The sequence below is a fragment of the Hypomesus nipponensis genome, chromosome 25 (genome assembly GCF_054491055.1).
Source record: "Hypomesus nipponensis isolate SF chromosome 25, ASM5449105v1, whole genome shotgun sequence".
NCBI lineage: Eukaryota > Metazoa > Chordata > Actinopteri > Osmeriformes > Osmeridae > Hypomesus > Hypomesus nipponensis.
In genome coordinates this window covers 12962745-12980663 of record NC_140385.1, presented here as the reverse complement: position 1 = coordinate 12980663, position 17919 = coordinate 12962745, and the positions used below count along the sequence as shown (strand labels likewise).

The window sequence follows — 17919 nt, the reverse complement described above, 5'->3', positions numbered from 1 at the left end:
CGGTCGCAAAGTTGTCCACGAGTAAGACAGAGGGACTGTCTGCCGTGGAGACATCTCTGGTGGCCAGGATGATGGCGGCTGCCGTGTTCCTCGCTCAGGGAGCGGCAATCTGCGCAGGGCGCTCTATGGCGAGCAGCATCGTCATGCACCGTAACCTCTGGCTGTCTTTGACAGCCATGAGGGACTTGGACAAGACCGCTCTCCTAAATGCCCCTGTGTCCAGGGATGGACTCTTCGGCCCTGCAGTTGCCTCGGCCTCCGAGCGTTTCTCTCGATTGGAGGCAGAAAGCAAACTCCTGTCAGAGCACATACCCTTACAGCGGAAGTCTCCCGCCCCTCCTTCTTCCCTGGCCTCAGCAGGGACGTCGCCGGGTAAGAAATGGCGTGCTCGAGGACCAGCTGCGGCGACCACAGTCGCGGCTGCGTCTCAGGCGCCCCATCCTCCCTCGGCACCTGTGCCACACTCCGCTGCTCCAGCAGAGAGGACGGGTTTCGCCCGACCAGCTTGCCCCACTGTCGCCCCTCCAGCTTAGCTGTTGTGCAGTCTCGCTGGGGGTATATTTGGTCTCGCTCGCTCCGCCTAAACCAATATGAGCAGAGCTCCCCTATGGGGCGGAGCTCCACGAAATAGAATGATAGTTAATGGAGGTAACTCCAGTTCTATGAGTGGAGCAGAGCCCCATAGGGCTGCAGGCCCAGCTTGACTTATTCAACCCGGCTGTATTTAATACTTTTGGGAGGATGAGTGACGGCTGTCACCCCCTTATATAGGGCACCTGTGTGGGGGACAGGTGTGTATACATTTTGATCTTCAGTCATTAGCTGCACTTGGCAGCGGGTAAACCAATAGGAGCAGAGCTCCCCTATGGAGCTCTGCTCCATTCATAGAACTGGAGTTACCTCCATTAACTATCGTTACACTATCAGGCCTTGGAAATACTGCGGCTAAACACACAGCTGCAAGACCCAGTACAATCAGCATTCATTAGCAGAATGCTAGTGTGTTATGGGCAACAACAAATCACCCTGTAAAAAATCAAAAGGACAAATTCTCGTTCATTCAACTTTTGACCTATACTCCATGTTGAACTAGCAAAAACTACAATCAAATTTGACATCTCTCAACGACAATCAGTTAAAAGAGACACATTTAGCAGTCTCGCTCCATAGACTCCCATTCATTTTGCACTCATTACCTCATGCCGGCGCCCCCAGTGGAACTCTGGTGGAACTGCAACTAAATTGGGTACAATCGGGCTTTACAAGCTCTCAGTAGACGAGCTCTGGAGCAAGGCTTGCCAACTACCAACACAAATATGGCGTCTGTTCGCATGAACTAGTACGAACAGTTCGCTGCAAGTTTAGCCAAAGTGTGTTGAGAGCACACTTCCTGTTATATATTTTCGTCGAAGCAGGTGCTTTGTGCTTTTGGTATTACAGGAAAAAAAACTAATATATTGAAAACAATAACGGATTAACTTGGGGAAAGAAATCCGAAAGTTGCCTCAATGTCAGTAGCAGTATCGTCTGTAAAAGTGAGCTGGTAAGTCAGTGTTGCTACCCTATAGTTAGGGTAACTTTGACATAAGCTAGAGAGCAGGACCAAACAGATGTTTGATAATTTACCAATAGCGTTATAAGACTCAGCAGGAAACTGTACCACATACTCGATATACAGTACCTTCTCATGACTTGTATGCTTAAGCTAGTGATAACTAGCCACCTAGGCTAACAACGTTGTCTTCATAATTAGCTAGAGCTACTGGTTGCTATCCTGAATGTTCGATCTTTGGGAAATATGAAATGTAAATGTATAGAGAGAGCATTTAAAAAAGGCCTACGTTTTCCCAGGCCTATCTATAAAGCTTTTAACATAGTGAGTTTAAAGTGTTGAGAAGTTGATGTTGACCTAATTTATTAAGAAGCCGCCTGACGCAACAGTTGACACCCCCACCTCAAGGAGTTTATTACGTGAAAAGAAACTCTGCAGGTGCTTGGGAATAGGTGTGTCGACAAGCTAGGTATGTCAGACATTTAAGATAAATAATTCGTGGTGGTTGCCTATTTTGGTCAAAATAACGTAAAATAACTTAATTTCAACATGAGCTTCCAACTTAAATTTAAGTTAGAGTTATGATACGGACGTTTTCTATTGTGGATGTTTGCATTTCAAGGTTACTCGTTATTCAGAATTGATCGCAGTATTGTGACTGGCACAAAATTAACAGTTTTCCCTAACTTTGTGTTCCTAACTGCAAAGGCAAATGGTCTGCGATCTCGCTTCTTTCAACAATCACCCAAGGCAGTCTATCACCTTCAACACAAGCATTTTAATGTGACAAATCTCCATGGTATATTGAAATTCAAGTTGATTCAAGTATTTTCATGTGGCAGACACACTTCATAAAAAAGAGAAAATAACACAAAATGAGTTGTTAAATAAATGAAATATTCCATAATTTATTTGAATAAATTGTACTTCTAATAGTAGGATAGGTTACAAAATAATACAATACACATAAAAAATGTAGATAATCAGAATGAAGATAATAGCACCTTAAAGCCTAATTTATACTTATGTCGTCGACACTTTTGAAATGGTGGCCGACGAAAAAAAAGTTTCAATCAGGCTGCTGCATTTATACTTCGCCAAACAGTCGCCTTTGCTCAAGGTTTGCGTGACGTAAACTGAATCATTTTACCGCTACATTCATAGCTATGGTTACATTGTTAACGCTTTGTAGCCTTGGTGATCGATCAGAGAAACTGACAATTTAAAATCTTCAGTATGTGACAGCACCAGTAAAAAAAAATCCTGGTAGGCGACACTTCCAAGCGACGGTTAAAAGCGTCGACCGTGACGTCATTTCTCTCGGCGACCTTTTCAAAAGTGTCAGCAACCAAAGTATAAATTGGGCTTAACACTAGGGCTAGGAATCTCTTGGCACCTCATGATTGATTCAGAGGTCAACAATTCGATTCTAAACCGATTATCAATTCTAAAACGATTATTGATGCATTTTGATTTTTAAAACATTTGAGTTTGCTACTCAGAGTCTCAAATCTGAGTTTGCTACTCAGAGGTTGCTAATCACTTCCTACTTTGTTTGATTATTAAAGAAAATCAACAGATGAATGACCTTCTCTTCTCTAAGAAAGAAAGTTATGTTTGTGACAGATTTTTTATCAACAATGCAATAACCAATGCAGCTTGCATTTCAACATAACATTCAAAAGTAAACAGAAATATCATAAGTCAGGCAGGGCTCGACAATAACGATGGCCCGGGGCCAGTAAAAAGTGAAGTCGGGACAGTTAAACTAGCAGCTCGCTGTCCCGATCGGGCCACTGCAAATTATTGATTGAAAAAAAAATCGTATTGTAAAAGTTCCTTCCTTCATGTTTTGCTATCTGCTAAATGCAAACAACTTTAAAAGCAGCTGCCCATCGTGTTATTGCACGACTTATAACAACGGCATATCACGTAATTAAGACGGACTAGCCGTTCGCCTCGTTCCCCCAGGCCATTGAACTGGAGCAGAAGAATCATGTCGACTTGGGTACTTAATATTGTACTGATGAAATGCTATGGAAGCTTTTATATAATAGCATTGAGGGACCAGAGGTTTCACAGTTTCAGCCAGACAGAGTTTTGCAGAGATGGCTGTCATGGCATGTTTGAGGTTAAAAAGTAAGTAGTTTTGCTGACTATTACCTTTTTATTTTGTATTACTAGAAATTTGATTTGGCGTTTTTATATCCAGGATGTGTTTAATAAATGGTTAGACATGTTGACAGAATAACATAACTTATAAGTCTTTGGTTTTGTTGTAAGAATGAAATAATGAAAAATTTAAACTTTGAGGGGGGCCAGTAAGTTTCATACCCGCTGGCCCGGTGGCAGTGTACCTTGAAAGGTGGGTCAGATGGCTGAGCAGTTAGGGAATCGGGCTGGAAGGTTGTTGGTTAGATTCCTGGCCGTGTCAAAATGACGTTGTGTCCCTGGGCAAGGTACTTCATCCTATTTCCCTCGGGGAATGTCTTACTGTAAATCGCACCAAGTGCGATGCCACTGTCACCCCCATACAGGTAGCATAGCTATCTGCTACGTTGGTCTGACGATAACCACGCCCCTCTCATTTGCATATGAGATGTGAAATAAATACAGCACTGAAATAAATGTGGAGTGGAAATAAATGTGGTGTGGAAATACATGTGGAAAAAAATGTGGTGCGTAAAAGTCTCAAAAAATAAATAAATGTGGCATTAGGAAATAAAAGTCCCATAAATTAAATACATGTTGTCTTTACAAAAACGTCATTTTTAAATAAATAACTGTATTTATTTATTGATGTCGGTAAATGGATTCAGCTATATAATTATATAATGTTATATTTATATATTTATTACCATCTTTTTTTATTTCAGAGTTTATTTCATAGCCGTATTTATTTATGTATGTATTTATCTATTCATTTACCTATTTATTTATTGATTTAATTTTGACTAACTCGGCGTTCCATACTTGCCCTCAATCTTATAAAATCCCAAATGCTGCCAAATGGCATCTTTTAACCCTTTGATGCGTGAATCCTCAATATTTCCGACAATTCCACTAGTGAATTATTTTTCAAAAACGGAAGCTACCTAGCTTTCAACCCTGTACAATACGAGTAAATCATTCGCACATGCGACCAAATTTCACGCTAGGTGACTAAAAACGATCTTAAATTAGACAATGGATAGTAAATTGTTCGATTTCACTCGCCTGTGACTGGGTTAGAGGCAAATCAGTTTAGCGCAGATTTCAATGATGCACCGTCGCTTGACTGCGAGTTAACATGATTGGCTGCTATAACAACAGACGTACAATTATTTATTTTGCTGCTGTTCAATAACAAAAACAAAGATTGCCAAAGTAACGGAAAGTCGCTAGATTTGTCGCTCGTCTCTAGATACGTTTCTTTTTCACTAGGGAAGGTAAAACGCTACACTCGCTTTCTGTCACAAAAAGATCGACTTGCTTTTTACGTCACTCATCACGCTCAAAGAGATGTTGTTTTTTTTGTCTTTCAAAAGATAATCTAGACAAACATTAGCAATAGGCTAGACTGCCATTCGTTTTCTGGTTATTTTTTCGTAAACTTCCCTTCTAATACTGACTAACAGCTAGCCTAGACGGGCCATTTGCTAAGTAAGGTCTGTTGATGTGTATTTGAAACGTATTTAGCATTCTACCTATGCTAGATACAGGAGACATTAGCATTGCTATTAACTGTTCAGGGTTTCCAGCAGCACTTTGCAGTTAAGGCGGTGTGTTGTCTAAGCGCCTGCCGCCTTAGCTATGTTGTAAAATGCTACGTTTTTATGAGCGATATCTGCCGTGTTACTCCTGTATTCTCCCTTTCATTCCAAACCGTGACCAATGCCAGTCTCCCATATCTGTAGAACGCATTTGAGGAAAAACTTTTTGCCAAAACGCAGTGGATAATATGTCCGAAATAATAGCATAGTCTTTGAGAATGTGTAGTTTGGTTTTGGACTATTACTGTAACATTGGGACTCCAGTTTCAAGTGTAGATGGCGGGTTACGCAAGAGCAGTAGCACATGTAAAACAAGAGTTGCATTTGATAAATCAATAGGCGACCTATATACTACAAATAGCCTGACAGATAATTTTGTTTAGTTTTGTTCGCTTTGTATCTATGGACTGAATAGTGGGGGTAGGGGAAAAAACGATTGACATTTGAATCGCGATTCAGTCCAGTTTTTCCCCTAGAATTTTTTTTTTTTTGCAGTGGTGGCAGGTCAGGTCTAACTCTCCCCCTTCCCCGGCCAAAACAAAGTGCTACCGTAACCCTATATTTTAGAGCAGATTAATGTAATAGTCTCATAGCTAATGTGATATTGCAAATATTTTCGTCCTGTTTCCCCTAAAGTTAGCATACTTAAAGACACCTTACAGTATGTTCTAAATGGCATAAATGCTGCCAATTAATAATTGACGTAACAACTTATTGTTAATGGTCAGTGGCCAAGCCTATTGATTAAGTTAGGCCACTCGGAAGCATGTACACTGTCTGCTTCATTTGATCTTGATAGGCTAAGCATTCTGTAGCAAATAATAACAATATACCCACTATTTATTCATTAAAACTACTTAAGCATAATAATGCACCAAAGATACAAACGTGAGCAAGGGCAGCAATCGCTATCGAATCAACAGACATGCAATTCCGCTAGCAGGTTAAGAATACAAACAACGAAAATCACCAGTTAACTTCATTTAAATTTGCAAGAACTATAGACTAATACAATAACAGGCTTAAATGAACTGACAACATAAGTTATACGACTTGCAGTTCTCAAGGACGCACACACGCAATCTCTGCGCTGTGAAGCCCGTCTGTGCAATTCTCCGACATGCGCTCTAACAATCACGACTGATAAGACGGCCTAAAATTGTGTACTGCCCTAATTCTGATACCGTGGCGGCAGAAATGTTACTGTGGCGGGCCGCCACGGAAAAATCAACATGGGGAAACACTGCAGTCTGCAAGCGATTCAGATCAATTCCCACATTTATGCGAATCAGCGTTTTTTAATTGTTTGTTTATTTTTTATTGAATCATGACCCCAATAATCGATTCGAATCGTGAGGTACCAAAAGATTCCCACCCCGACTAAATAGAATAAATAGGCTAATCTTGGGTAGCCTACTGCATTGTGTACAGGAGTCCGATCCCATCCCCCCTAATGATCAATCACGTAGTGCAGGGATACTCAATTAGAAACTCAAAAGGTCTACTCACCAAATTTCCATTCAGTCGAGGGTCGGGAACGCACTATGGTTTATTTTTCTGGACCTTACCTCTCCCATTGACTCCCATTGAACATTGACTGAGGTTTAGGCACAGTGCCCGTGCCCCTGGGCATCTTTCTCCAATCGACCAAAGTTCTGGGGGTACTTTAGTTCAGTGTCTATTAGGGGTGGGCGATATGGCCAAAATCTTCTATCACGGTATGAGTAATTTTATATCACGGTTACGGTATATATCACGGTATAGTAATTTTTCTGTAAATTCAATTAAGAAATGGTACAAAATAACCATACCGTACTTCATCATCACACTCGATTATTTATTACAAACAAAAATAACTGCCTCACATGAGGCAACACTTGAGTTAAAAACAAAAGAAGTAACAAAAGTTATGAGTACGAGCGTTACGTTTGGCTGATGCGCAGTCATGCCATCCGCGTGGTGACCTACTCACAGCTCAATGCAGATCCGTAATGCCCTCCGACGAAAATTTCAAAATGAGCGAAAGCGATCAGTCTGAGTTTTACTATCCATATAACTTGGGTTTTGGCGTATCAACCTCGTTAAAGCTCGGTCGATACGTTAAAGCCTCAGTTTAATATTTCCCGGCATGACCTCACTCTGTTAGTAAGTAGTTAGCCTTCACTAGTCATCCCAGATCAAGAATGCTAGCAATGCCACCAGTGTAATTTTACAACAATAATTTTACAGTACGAGACATAACTTGAACAACAAATCGAATTGATTACCTGCAGAATGGGTCCTCACATATATAATTAATTAGCATCGGCATGAATGTGGTCCGCTTAGACAAAATACACTCCACATCGAATATTCCGTCAGACCAACGCAAATGTGCTTCAAGGTCAAACGAAATAGCAAATCAAATAAAAGTTAAACTACAATTCTAAATATCGCAAGAATGAGATTTATATGATGGCTTATATGCAATACAACAACCAGACATTTTATTGACACATGTAATACAAAAATATAGTACAAGCAGTGTTTCCCCTATGTTGATTTTTCTGTGGCGGCCTGCCACGGTTACATTTCTGCCGCCACGGTATCAGAAATAGGGCTGTACACAATTTCAGGCCGTCTTATCAGCCGTGATTATTAGAGCGCATGTCGGAGAATAGCACAGATGCGCTTCACAGCGCAGTTGAGATTGCGCGTGTGCGTCCTTGAGAACTGTAAGTTGTATAATTTATGTTGTCAGTTCATTTAAGCCTGTTATTGTATTAGTCTATAGTTCTTGCAAATTTAAATGAAGTTAACTGGTGATTTTCGTTGTTTGTATTCTTCCCCTGCTAGCGAAATTGCACGTCTGTTGATTCAATAGCGATTGCTGCCGTTGCTCACGTTTGTATCTCAGGTGCATTATTATGCCTAAGTAGTTTTAATGAATACATAGTGGGTATATTGTTATTATTTGCTACAGATTGCTCAGCCTATCAAGATAAAATTAAGCAGACAGTGTACATGCTTCCGAGTGGCCTACCTTAATCAATAGGCTAGGCCACTGACCATTAACAATAAGTTGTTACGTCAATTATTAATTGGCAGCATTTATGCCATTTAGAACATACTGTAAGGTGTCTTTAAGTATGCTAACTTTATTTATTTAGGGGAAACACGAAAATATGTGCAATATTACATTAGCTATGAGACTATTACATTAATCTGCTCCGAAATATAGGGTTAGGGTTAGCACTTTGTTTTGGCCGGGGGAGGGGGGGGGGGGTTAGACCTGACCTGCCCCCACTGATAAAAATAATTCTAGGGGAAACACTGATAAGAGTATACCGCGGTTGAAACGGTATAGCCAAATCTCTCCCGGTAGACACATTTCTACCGTCGCACGGTATATACCGTCATACCGCCCAAGTGTCTACGCTTTGTGTCATAGTGACGTTTCACGTTAGCTCTACCCCTTTTGCCAAGGGAAAACGTCTCATTGCAGATTAAACACATCAGTATTGTGCTCCCCACCGGCAACACAAATGCGTTCTTGTCAGTCCATTCCGTCTGAAATTTGCAAATTTTCGGAATCAACTTTTCGCTGGGTTTGTCACACCATTATTTTTGCTAAGGAAGAACAGGTAGACTAGCTACCGTTAGCAAATCGATTAGCCTGCGTTGTTGTGAATGACAAACACAACCTGCGTGACCCACAGAGGTTGCGGCCAACGTTGAGTGAGTGAGTTGTCATGGTGATTGCTATTACAGCTCCTGATTGGATCTCTGGATTGGACACAGAAGATAGAAACCACATCAAGTAGGAAAACCATAGACATAATAAATAGCGTAAAGTAGGGCTGCACGATTAATCGCATTTTAATCACAATCACGATTTCGGCTTCCCACGATTAAATTTGCGTGATCAAGCGATATTTAAAATGCGTCATTCCGTTCATAGAACGCTCCGTATCAACGTTTTTTTTTTGCAAAGCCAATCTACCGCTCCGTAAACCAATAGGTGCGTTCGACATCGGCTGTGGCTGCATGAAACAACCAGCGAGAGTTGCCGCTTGCTGTCGGGGAGGAGTTATAAACGGCTCCTTAAGTCGGAAAATGTGTCATTTTATGTATTGGGCAATGGTAAACTCTTTCTCCAATCTGCAGGCTTCAGCCGGCTGCGGCGCTGCGTGGAGTCGAATACACCTAATGTCTGTTCACGTGCCTCCATGAGCCAGTCAGAGTTGTTCCCTGCACCATACAGCTCAATTTCTAGATGTAGACGGTTACAGACAGAGTAACGTGAGGACAATTCCGCAACAGATAGAAGTCGGTCATAAGGGTGCTATCTTAACAAAGAAAACAAAAAAAACTACCTGTGACCTGCCTTCGCTCATCCCTAAAGCCTTATTTAAGATACAGTATAAGTTTAGATAGCTTGCAAATACAGAGGATAGCTTACCGAACTTGAGTTAGCGTCACTGTGTCCCATCCCGACCGCTGTAAACTACTATTGACACCCAGTTTCCGGTCTTTTTGCCACCATTTTCTTTTGCAATCGCTAGCAAAGTGTAAGTAATATTATTTTAGGCATACCAAACAATCTACGTGTCAAATTTCATAAACATATATGGACGTTTACATGTCTAAATAATTTAGGAAAGTTACATTGATGAGAGAAAGCCGAAAGACCACTCGGGCGACGTTCGGGCGACGCTTTTTTTATTGATTATATATATGGTTATACATTATATATTAAACTTTGTCTGAATAACAGAAAACTCTCATACGGGAGCCCATCTCCTGACATCTGCAGATAGAAAATCGCAGCCTTGGAACGAAGGGCACCTGGCAGCTATTTAACAGTAAGCAGGATTAAATTGCCTTAAATTCCCGGTGGGAAAAGATCATTTGAGAATGTAAAAATACTGGGTGATAAGACACACATCTGGGAAAAGTCAAGAAAGCAGGGTCCTGGATTTTTTTTAATCTTCACTGGGTCAAAATGACCCCTCTTGGCACTTCAAGTGTGAACCTATATAGTACATGTTGATCAACATAATCAATTTATAACGTAGGAAACAGCAGACAAATGAAGGCTACATAATCCTTTGCATGCATGAAGGATACCACAGCATTAGCAATTTGACTAGAATAGATGTGGAGGTTGAACAAGTATTTCAGAGACAGTGGCGGATCTAGAATATTTTACATGTGGTGGCAAAGGGGGGGCAAGAAGTCTTGTCAGGGTGGCATGGCTAAACGGTACGTGGGAATCCCTATGAATGGCTTTAACGAAACAAAAACAGGACCAATTTTCAGCACGGTAGTGTAATGGCCCAAACCAGCCCACCCCCACCAGGGGCCGAGCCATACTTTAACACTCGCGTGAGCAATTTTTTGCATTAATTTCAGTGATTTTTTTTTTTTTTTAGCTTTATGTAATATGAACATTAAGTTGGACTCATATTGTTATATTTCCGGAAATTACAACCAAAATGTTTACCTGAAAGATTCGGGGCTTTTGAGAAAACATTTTTCCCAACCTTGCAGGAACCTAGATTTATGAAGTGACTGACTTGGCTTTTTCAGTTCCTCCTGGCATCTTTTTCCCATCCATTTTATTATTTTTGCATCATCTTCATCTTGCTAACTCCCTCCACAACAATAAATGACAATTTAGGGTTGTCTCCATGGCAACAACCTTGGTACACGCACTTGTGTTTGAGAAAGAGAGCATGCGCGACAACTGAAAACGGCAGTTTTTAATGCACGGTCTGATCATGCGTTTATTTAAATTAAAACTAAGTGTAGCTTATTAGCTTACTCATCAGTCACAGAGTAGTTAACAAACTTAACACATCATTTTTTTCGGTGTGTGGAAAAAATAAATAAGAGAAAGCAGGCGATCTGCTGGTCCAATTTATGAGCGGGCAGAGCGGCCACTCCGGGCCTGAGCGCTGTGTTCAAACGAAACAAAACTGTGTATCTTTAAAAAAGTCAAAGTATAAAAAGCTAAATGAAAATTCAAAGTAGCCTACAATACTGGTGTCCAAGATGCAGTGGACTACAAGTATAAAACAGCAGACAATTCTCAAGTAGGCCTACTTATTATAGCCTAATTAAAAACTTATCATTACAGTCCACAAATGACCCATGATCACCATCTTTTTAAGGAAACACGTGTAGATAAATCTATTGTGTCTACACAACACTGTTTTCAACAGATTGACGAGATATCATTTGAAATGACAACGTTAGTTGTTTCCACTTCTGTTGTTGAAGCAAACTGGATTGACTTTGGTGGGTAGAACGTTACAGCTTAGCAACCAAACTATATCGTGATTCAACTCAGCTTCATTTAGCTAGCTCTAGATATCTTGCTGAAAAATAACCTGACAAAGATCTGGACAAACATGTATCGTGAATTGTAGATTTACATAACATCACGGGTTATTTATTTGAATGAAACACAGTCAGGAACAGGAAACAACGTTCGCCCCATTGTCAATAAACTAGGCTAAATCATCACGCATTCTACCTATGCCCTTGCATTTGCAAGCTAAACTAGTTTACACGCCTGTAGTATGATTTTGTCGGTAACAGTTATTAGCAATGCTAACGTATCCTGTATCAAGCACCTGCTTTTCTCCAGTTCTTTCAAATAGATGATCTAGACAGGCGTTAGTAATAGGCCAGACTGCTATTCATTTTCTGGCTATTTTTCGGAAGCTTCCCTTCAAATGCCGACTACAGCTAGTCTAGCTAGAGTCATTTGCTAAGTAAAGTATGTTGATGTGTTTAGCTAATAATTAATAGCTAATAACTGTTAGCAACAAAATCATACTGTAGCCTACTTACAGCTTGCAGTTGTGATGAGCGTACGGTCGGAACAGCACATGTTTTCAGGTTCAGCTTCTTAGTAAATCCTGCTTGAAATTGTCCAAGGTTGTCAAAACTGTCTTGGATGAAATGTTCAGAGCAAATTAATAATTGAGTGTCGAACTTCACCGGGATCTTCTCATAGACAAACAGCAGCCATGACTGTCAAATGTTTGGCTCCTTGCAGGGCCGCCTATAGAAATGGCTGGGACCCTGAAAAGGTCCAGTGAATGGGCCCCCCCTAATAGGTCTTTACTTATATTAACGCATGCATGTGTGTGCTCTCTCTCTCCTACATAAAACCTATGTAAACTAAACTGAGAGCTCACACTCAGTGATGGGAGCTACATTATAGCAAAACAAATACATATTTATACATAAAACTTAAACATAAAGTTTAATAAATATAACTGAGAGGCCTTAACAACTTGTGTGGCACCGGGACAGACACACACACACACACACACAAACATAAAAATAACAATTTGACAAACTGAGATCTGCTACACTCACACCACATTTTCTAGTATAAAATGCAATTTACCTGCCTTCATCTTTGCCTATTATACAGCCATCTTTCTGGATGCAAAGTCTTTTATAATGTATTTGAAGTCAATTTGTTTAGCCAATTCACACTCAATGGCAAGTATTGTGATTGAGCCTTTCCTGGCTCATTGTGGAGCGCAAGTCATTTTTATGGTTTTGAGTTTACTGAAGGACCTTTCTCCTTCTGCCACAGTTAAGTGGTTATGGTAAAGTGCAGAATATCCTCAATACGAGCAATGCAGAACCTGCGTTTTCTCAGTGTCAGCTTTGCTCAAACTAGCTTCCTCTTGGCTAGCATCGTGGCTACTGCTGCTCGTCTCTGCAGCCTGGCTGGGAGCATCTTTCGAAGTTGACTGGAAAAAGCTTTCTCCTTTTTTTCTCTTTTCTTTTCTGATATCCCGATTTCTGAACAGGTCCTAGCATAGCAACGAAATGTAGTCTACTCTGACATTAGTATTAGCTTAACCTAAGATCAATAAATGAAATTGCTAAACAAAAAACGACTCATACCATTTTTAGGAGAGATGGGGGGGTGGGTGTCATTATGAAACGGGCTACATTTTACAAACTTAACAATACAATGTTTATGTTTGCTTTTTTAAAGTAATGGTGAGTATTTCAGTTCAAAATAAAATTGGTTATAATTTCTTAAAGTATTTAGGACGAACATGATTCGCTTCTGGGCCCCACCACGGCTGGGCCCCAGAAAGCTTTCCCCCCTTATGGGCGGCCCTGGCTCCTTGGGAAGATTGAGTGTTCTTCCCTGTACAGCCTGGAACACAGCATTTACGACCGTGGTCCATTTTCAATATCCTTGTTATACTTCAAAACGTTATTCTTTGTAATTGCTAGCATCGGAGATTTACGCTACCTCGGACTGGGCAAGAACACCAGTGAGTGGGCTGGTCTGCATGTACATTTTGGGGCGTAACAAAGATACAGACTAGAGCCAAAAAAGGCGGTCCCCGGACTGATGTCACTCCGGTGGCTTGTTGAAAAGCTAACGTTTTACAGCCAAATCTTTCCATTTTTTGATTTGCATAGGAAAGTGGTGTCAATGGATCAACTTGGAGTTCAGTGTCTTGCTCAAGGACACATGGCCAGTAGTAGGGGTGTACAGTATGAACGCTTTGAAATATACCGGTATGAATTTGCCCTATGATGTGAATTTTGACTATACCTTGCTAACCGCGGTAGAGCCAAGAAATACGATTTGTCAAAGCCAATTATCGCCAAGCATGGCATAAAATTACGGTACTGAAGTTTAATGCAAACACCGCAGTCAATCTACGCAAACATCATAATCAATCTTACACATCCTTATAACCAGTAGGTCTGTTGCACAGATGGAAAAGAGTCTCGTCTTAGGCCAAAATGTTGCCTTCCATTCATTTTCAATGGAGGTCAAGTGACAGGCCCCGCAAGGTAGTATGAGATAGCTGGCAACGCGAGCCAATGTTGGTATGTTGCTAGATGTGCTAGATAGCACATCCTAGATGGCACAGCAAAGAAATTTAGGAAAGCAAGTAAATTATATTCCCACACAGAGCCACTCGTGAGGAGTAGGCCAATTCACATGAATTCAGTCGCTGCCAGTGGATCGGCAGCCCTAGTGTACTAAGTGACTGGAAATTAGGTGAAGTAGGGCTGCAACTAACCATTATTTTAATAATCGATTAATCTTTCGATAGTTTTTTCGATTTATTGATGAATCGGATAAAAAATTAACATTAATTTCCAACCCTTTATTCAAAAACAAAACTGACAGTGGAAATTCACAGTGCAATTTTTTTTCAGAACAGGCACACAATTAAAAAAAGGTTATTAATATTAGCGTGTATTTAATGCTTTTTTCAGAGATGAGCAATTTATTTGAGTTTCGTATAAAACTTTATTGAAAATTGAAAGGTTGTGGAAGTAGGCCAGACTTTATTAGAATAATCTGGTGTATATTTGAGATTTTTTGACAGATTTTTGAAAAAAGTTAAGATTTGCTAGGATTAAGCTATTTTCAAAGATGAGTGATTTTCTGTCAATTTATTTGAAACTTCATTGAAAAAGTAAAGGCTGTGGAAGTATACCAGACATTGTTAATATACTCTGGGGTCTGTTTGAGATTTCATATTCATAAAAATATCATAAAATCTACATAAAAAAAATGTTATGGGTAGTTTTCTCCCGGTCCCTAACACAACGCTGCAAAGTAGCATCCTCCGAATGTAAGACAAACGTCGAATATGAAACTGACTTCACCTTGGTCAATTAACACTTTTTTGATGTATTTAGTTTGAAATGCCCCCACACCTTGGATGACTTTGGTCGTATTGATTTCTCTGCCTACGCCATATGTTTCAGAACAACGTTACTCAACAACGTCTCTCCGATGGTGTTTCCTCACCTCTGCGCCAAAAATCACCAATCACCAAAAATAATGGGATAAAAATAAATGAATGGACATTAAGAATAGATAAAAATGTGCCATTAATTGCAATTAATCGTGAGTTAACTATGACATTAATGCGATTAATCGCAATTACATATTTTTATCGTTTGACAGCACTAGTGTTTTGCTATTCTTTTAAGGGGGCGGGTTGTCGTCCAAAACAATGGGAGGAGAAACACTGTTCTGAAGACCAATTGACCTTGATTAGAATACAAAGTAGCTTCATGCTAAAGTTAACTGGTTCAATATTGATAATTTTTCCTTCTGTATTGAAGGTTAAAGATTGGTTCATGTTATTGTTGCATTTTTTTTCTTGCATTTTGCTTGTTAAATTACATGTGGTTACTTGTGGCTATACAGATTGTTCGTTGACATAGCCACCAAAGTACCCTATGCACTTTGGAGCCATGATTTTCAAGAAAAATGTGGATGTTGCTTTGGATAAAAGATTTATAGACACTGTTAATGCATTCTCACTTTTTCACAGGTAGTGAAAGCCATGATTGAAGACAAGGGTCACCATGTGACTGACTACTTTGTGGTGGCTGGGCTAACAGACAAATCCACACCCCTGGAACAGGACCTGTCAGACACAAAGTCTGGCGGGCCCAAAGCTCCAATTACAGACATAGCAGTCATTAACAAGTCAGCTGGTGAGACTGTGCCAGAGGGGTTCACCTGCATTGAGAGCACCTACAGTGGGCAGCAAGCCAACCTTAACCATGGAAGCCTCAAAAGCCCGGATCTATTCTTATGCTACAAGAGGGGCCGTGGGAAGCCACCACTTATTGATATTGGGTAAGTATGTTGCTTCTGAGTTATTGTTTTGGGGCAGTTCAATTGGCACACTATTGTTTTTGATTGGCACACTATTGTTTTTGTTAGTTTTATTATTATTCTGCCATGGGAGTCTAAGGCAGCCCATAGAATTGTATGGTAAACCGTTTTTACATTTGTCACACTCATTGGGGACAGTCTCCTGATCCTTTTCACCAAGTTCCATGTCTTCAATTGAGCACTCTTGTGCCACCAATGGGTCATGAGTCACCAATGGAGGTGCATTAATGCATGTAACTTTTGAATGAAGTATCATTGGATTCCTTGGATCAAGACTATTTGATTGCACATTGTTTCCGTCATTAACGTTTTTCCGCCATTTTGAACTTTCTGAAAAACTACAAGATTGTTCTTTTCTGATATTTCATACCAATTCAAAAGATATCACATTTTTCCATAACTCCTCCTAGGCTGTCGCTCTGATTTTCACGAAAATCTAATCAGATCCTCTTCAGAGCACCTGACAAACATTTATGAAATTCTAGTTGACGTGCCAACGATTTTGAAGAGCATGCCAAAGTGGACGTGCGACAAAAGGCTGTTTTTGCTTATAACTTCTGAACAGTTTGACCAAATGTTATCTTTACATATAGATGGGGTCTTGACAGGGTCGGACTGGGACCGAAAAACAGCCCGGGACACAGACCAGCCCGCCCCCGCCCCCTCCACTTTTTCCCTCACTTTCTTTTTCCATACTTGTCTCTGTTTCTGCATCTGCTATTTGATGTTGCAAAAGAACAATAATCAGTTAACTATATTCAATAATGATAAACAATTAAACAAACTAATTTCCATATAATAACCCTGTTAACAGGGTCTGACTCTATTGTGTACAGTTGCATTGTTGCACCTGACATAGTCTCTCCACTGGACCCTGTCACCACAGCAGCCTCTCATCTCTTGCCCTGTGTCACCTGTGGCTGCTTTAATACACTGAACAGAAAATCAAGACAATTGCATTTGAGCCACATAGCACATTTATTATTTAAAGCCAAAAAACATGTTGTGCATATTTAGATGAGTGCCTTTTTCTCTTGGCCATTTATTTTACTTAATTTAAAATGTATAGCCTATATATTGGCTAACAGTAATACCAAATGCATAATGTTTTTAGAAAAATAGTATCAATAGGGTTTGGAATGATATTTGAATTTTCTAAATGTTGAAAATACAGCTGCTTACAGCACCTGGCGCCTCCGGTACAGCCGCATCTTCGGGCTGCAAACTCTCTCCGTCTTTTGATGGCCTAAACATGTATCCTGTACTTCTACATTGTGCAGCATTTGTTTGCAGTGCCGTTGTTTTTCTCCTTTTATTTTCCTTTCCATTTCTTTGCTAAAGAAACAACGATGTAAGCTAAAATAGCTCCAACAAATTGGCTGTACCCGGAAAACGATAGATTTTTGACCAATCGTGATCTGTTAAATGGATGGACAAGTGTACCGTTCAAGTTTACACGGGGGAAATGCCCACCCCCACCCTTTGGATTTTGGATCGGTCCAGTTTAACAGTTGCTTGGTATTAAGGCCGTCCTCAAAGTGAGCGTAAACTATTAGGATTTTTTGTTGTTAAATAGTGCCGTGGCCTTAGGGGCCGTTTGTTTGACCGGCCGGTCGGGAAATCTCCCGAGTCTCCCAATGGCCAGTCTGACCCTCGGTCTTGATGATGATGCGCACTAGGGCTGTCAAAATTGCTCAAAAATGACGTTTGAATATTTCCTTTAAAAAAACACATATTCCAATTTCTGGTTGCGCATTAGGTACGTCAATAACAGGACAAATTAATACAGCGCAACACAACTACTCGTATACTGTAGGCAGGCCTAATTTATCAACTTTATTAAGTTTAAACATATTTGACAAATTACCTACACAAAAATAAGTAAATTAACTAATGGCCAAGACCGCAGACCTTGGCCTCTTGCTCGC

The 17919-nt window shown here is 40.3% G+C and overlaps 1 protein-coding gene across 7 annotated transcripts in view; it reads left to right on the top strand.

The window, feature by feature from the left end:
* Positions 1-1291: 1291 nt before the first annotated feature.
* The window catches only part of dennd4c (DENN/MADD domain containing 4C), a 193019-nt gene continuing 176391 nt past the window's right edge, over positions 1292-17919 (top strand). For all 7 annotated transcript variants that reach the window (XR_014746727.1, XM_084691295.1, XM_084691293.1 and 4 more), the window contains exons 1-2: positions 1292-1543; positions 15642-15952. Coding sequence is in view for 6 of the 7 variants with exons in the window: in XM_084691295.1 (XP_084547421.1) it covers positions 15654-15952 (299 nt within the window). In the remaining variant the exon portion in view is untranslated. The remainder of the gene's footprint in view (positions 1544-15641; positions 15953-17919) is intronic.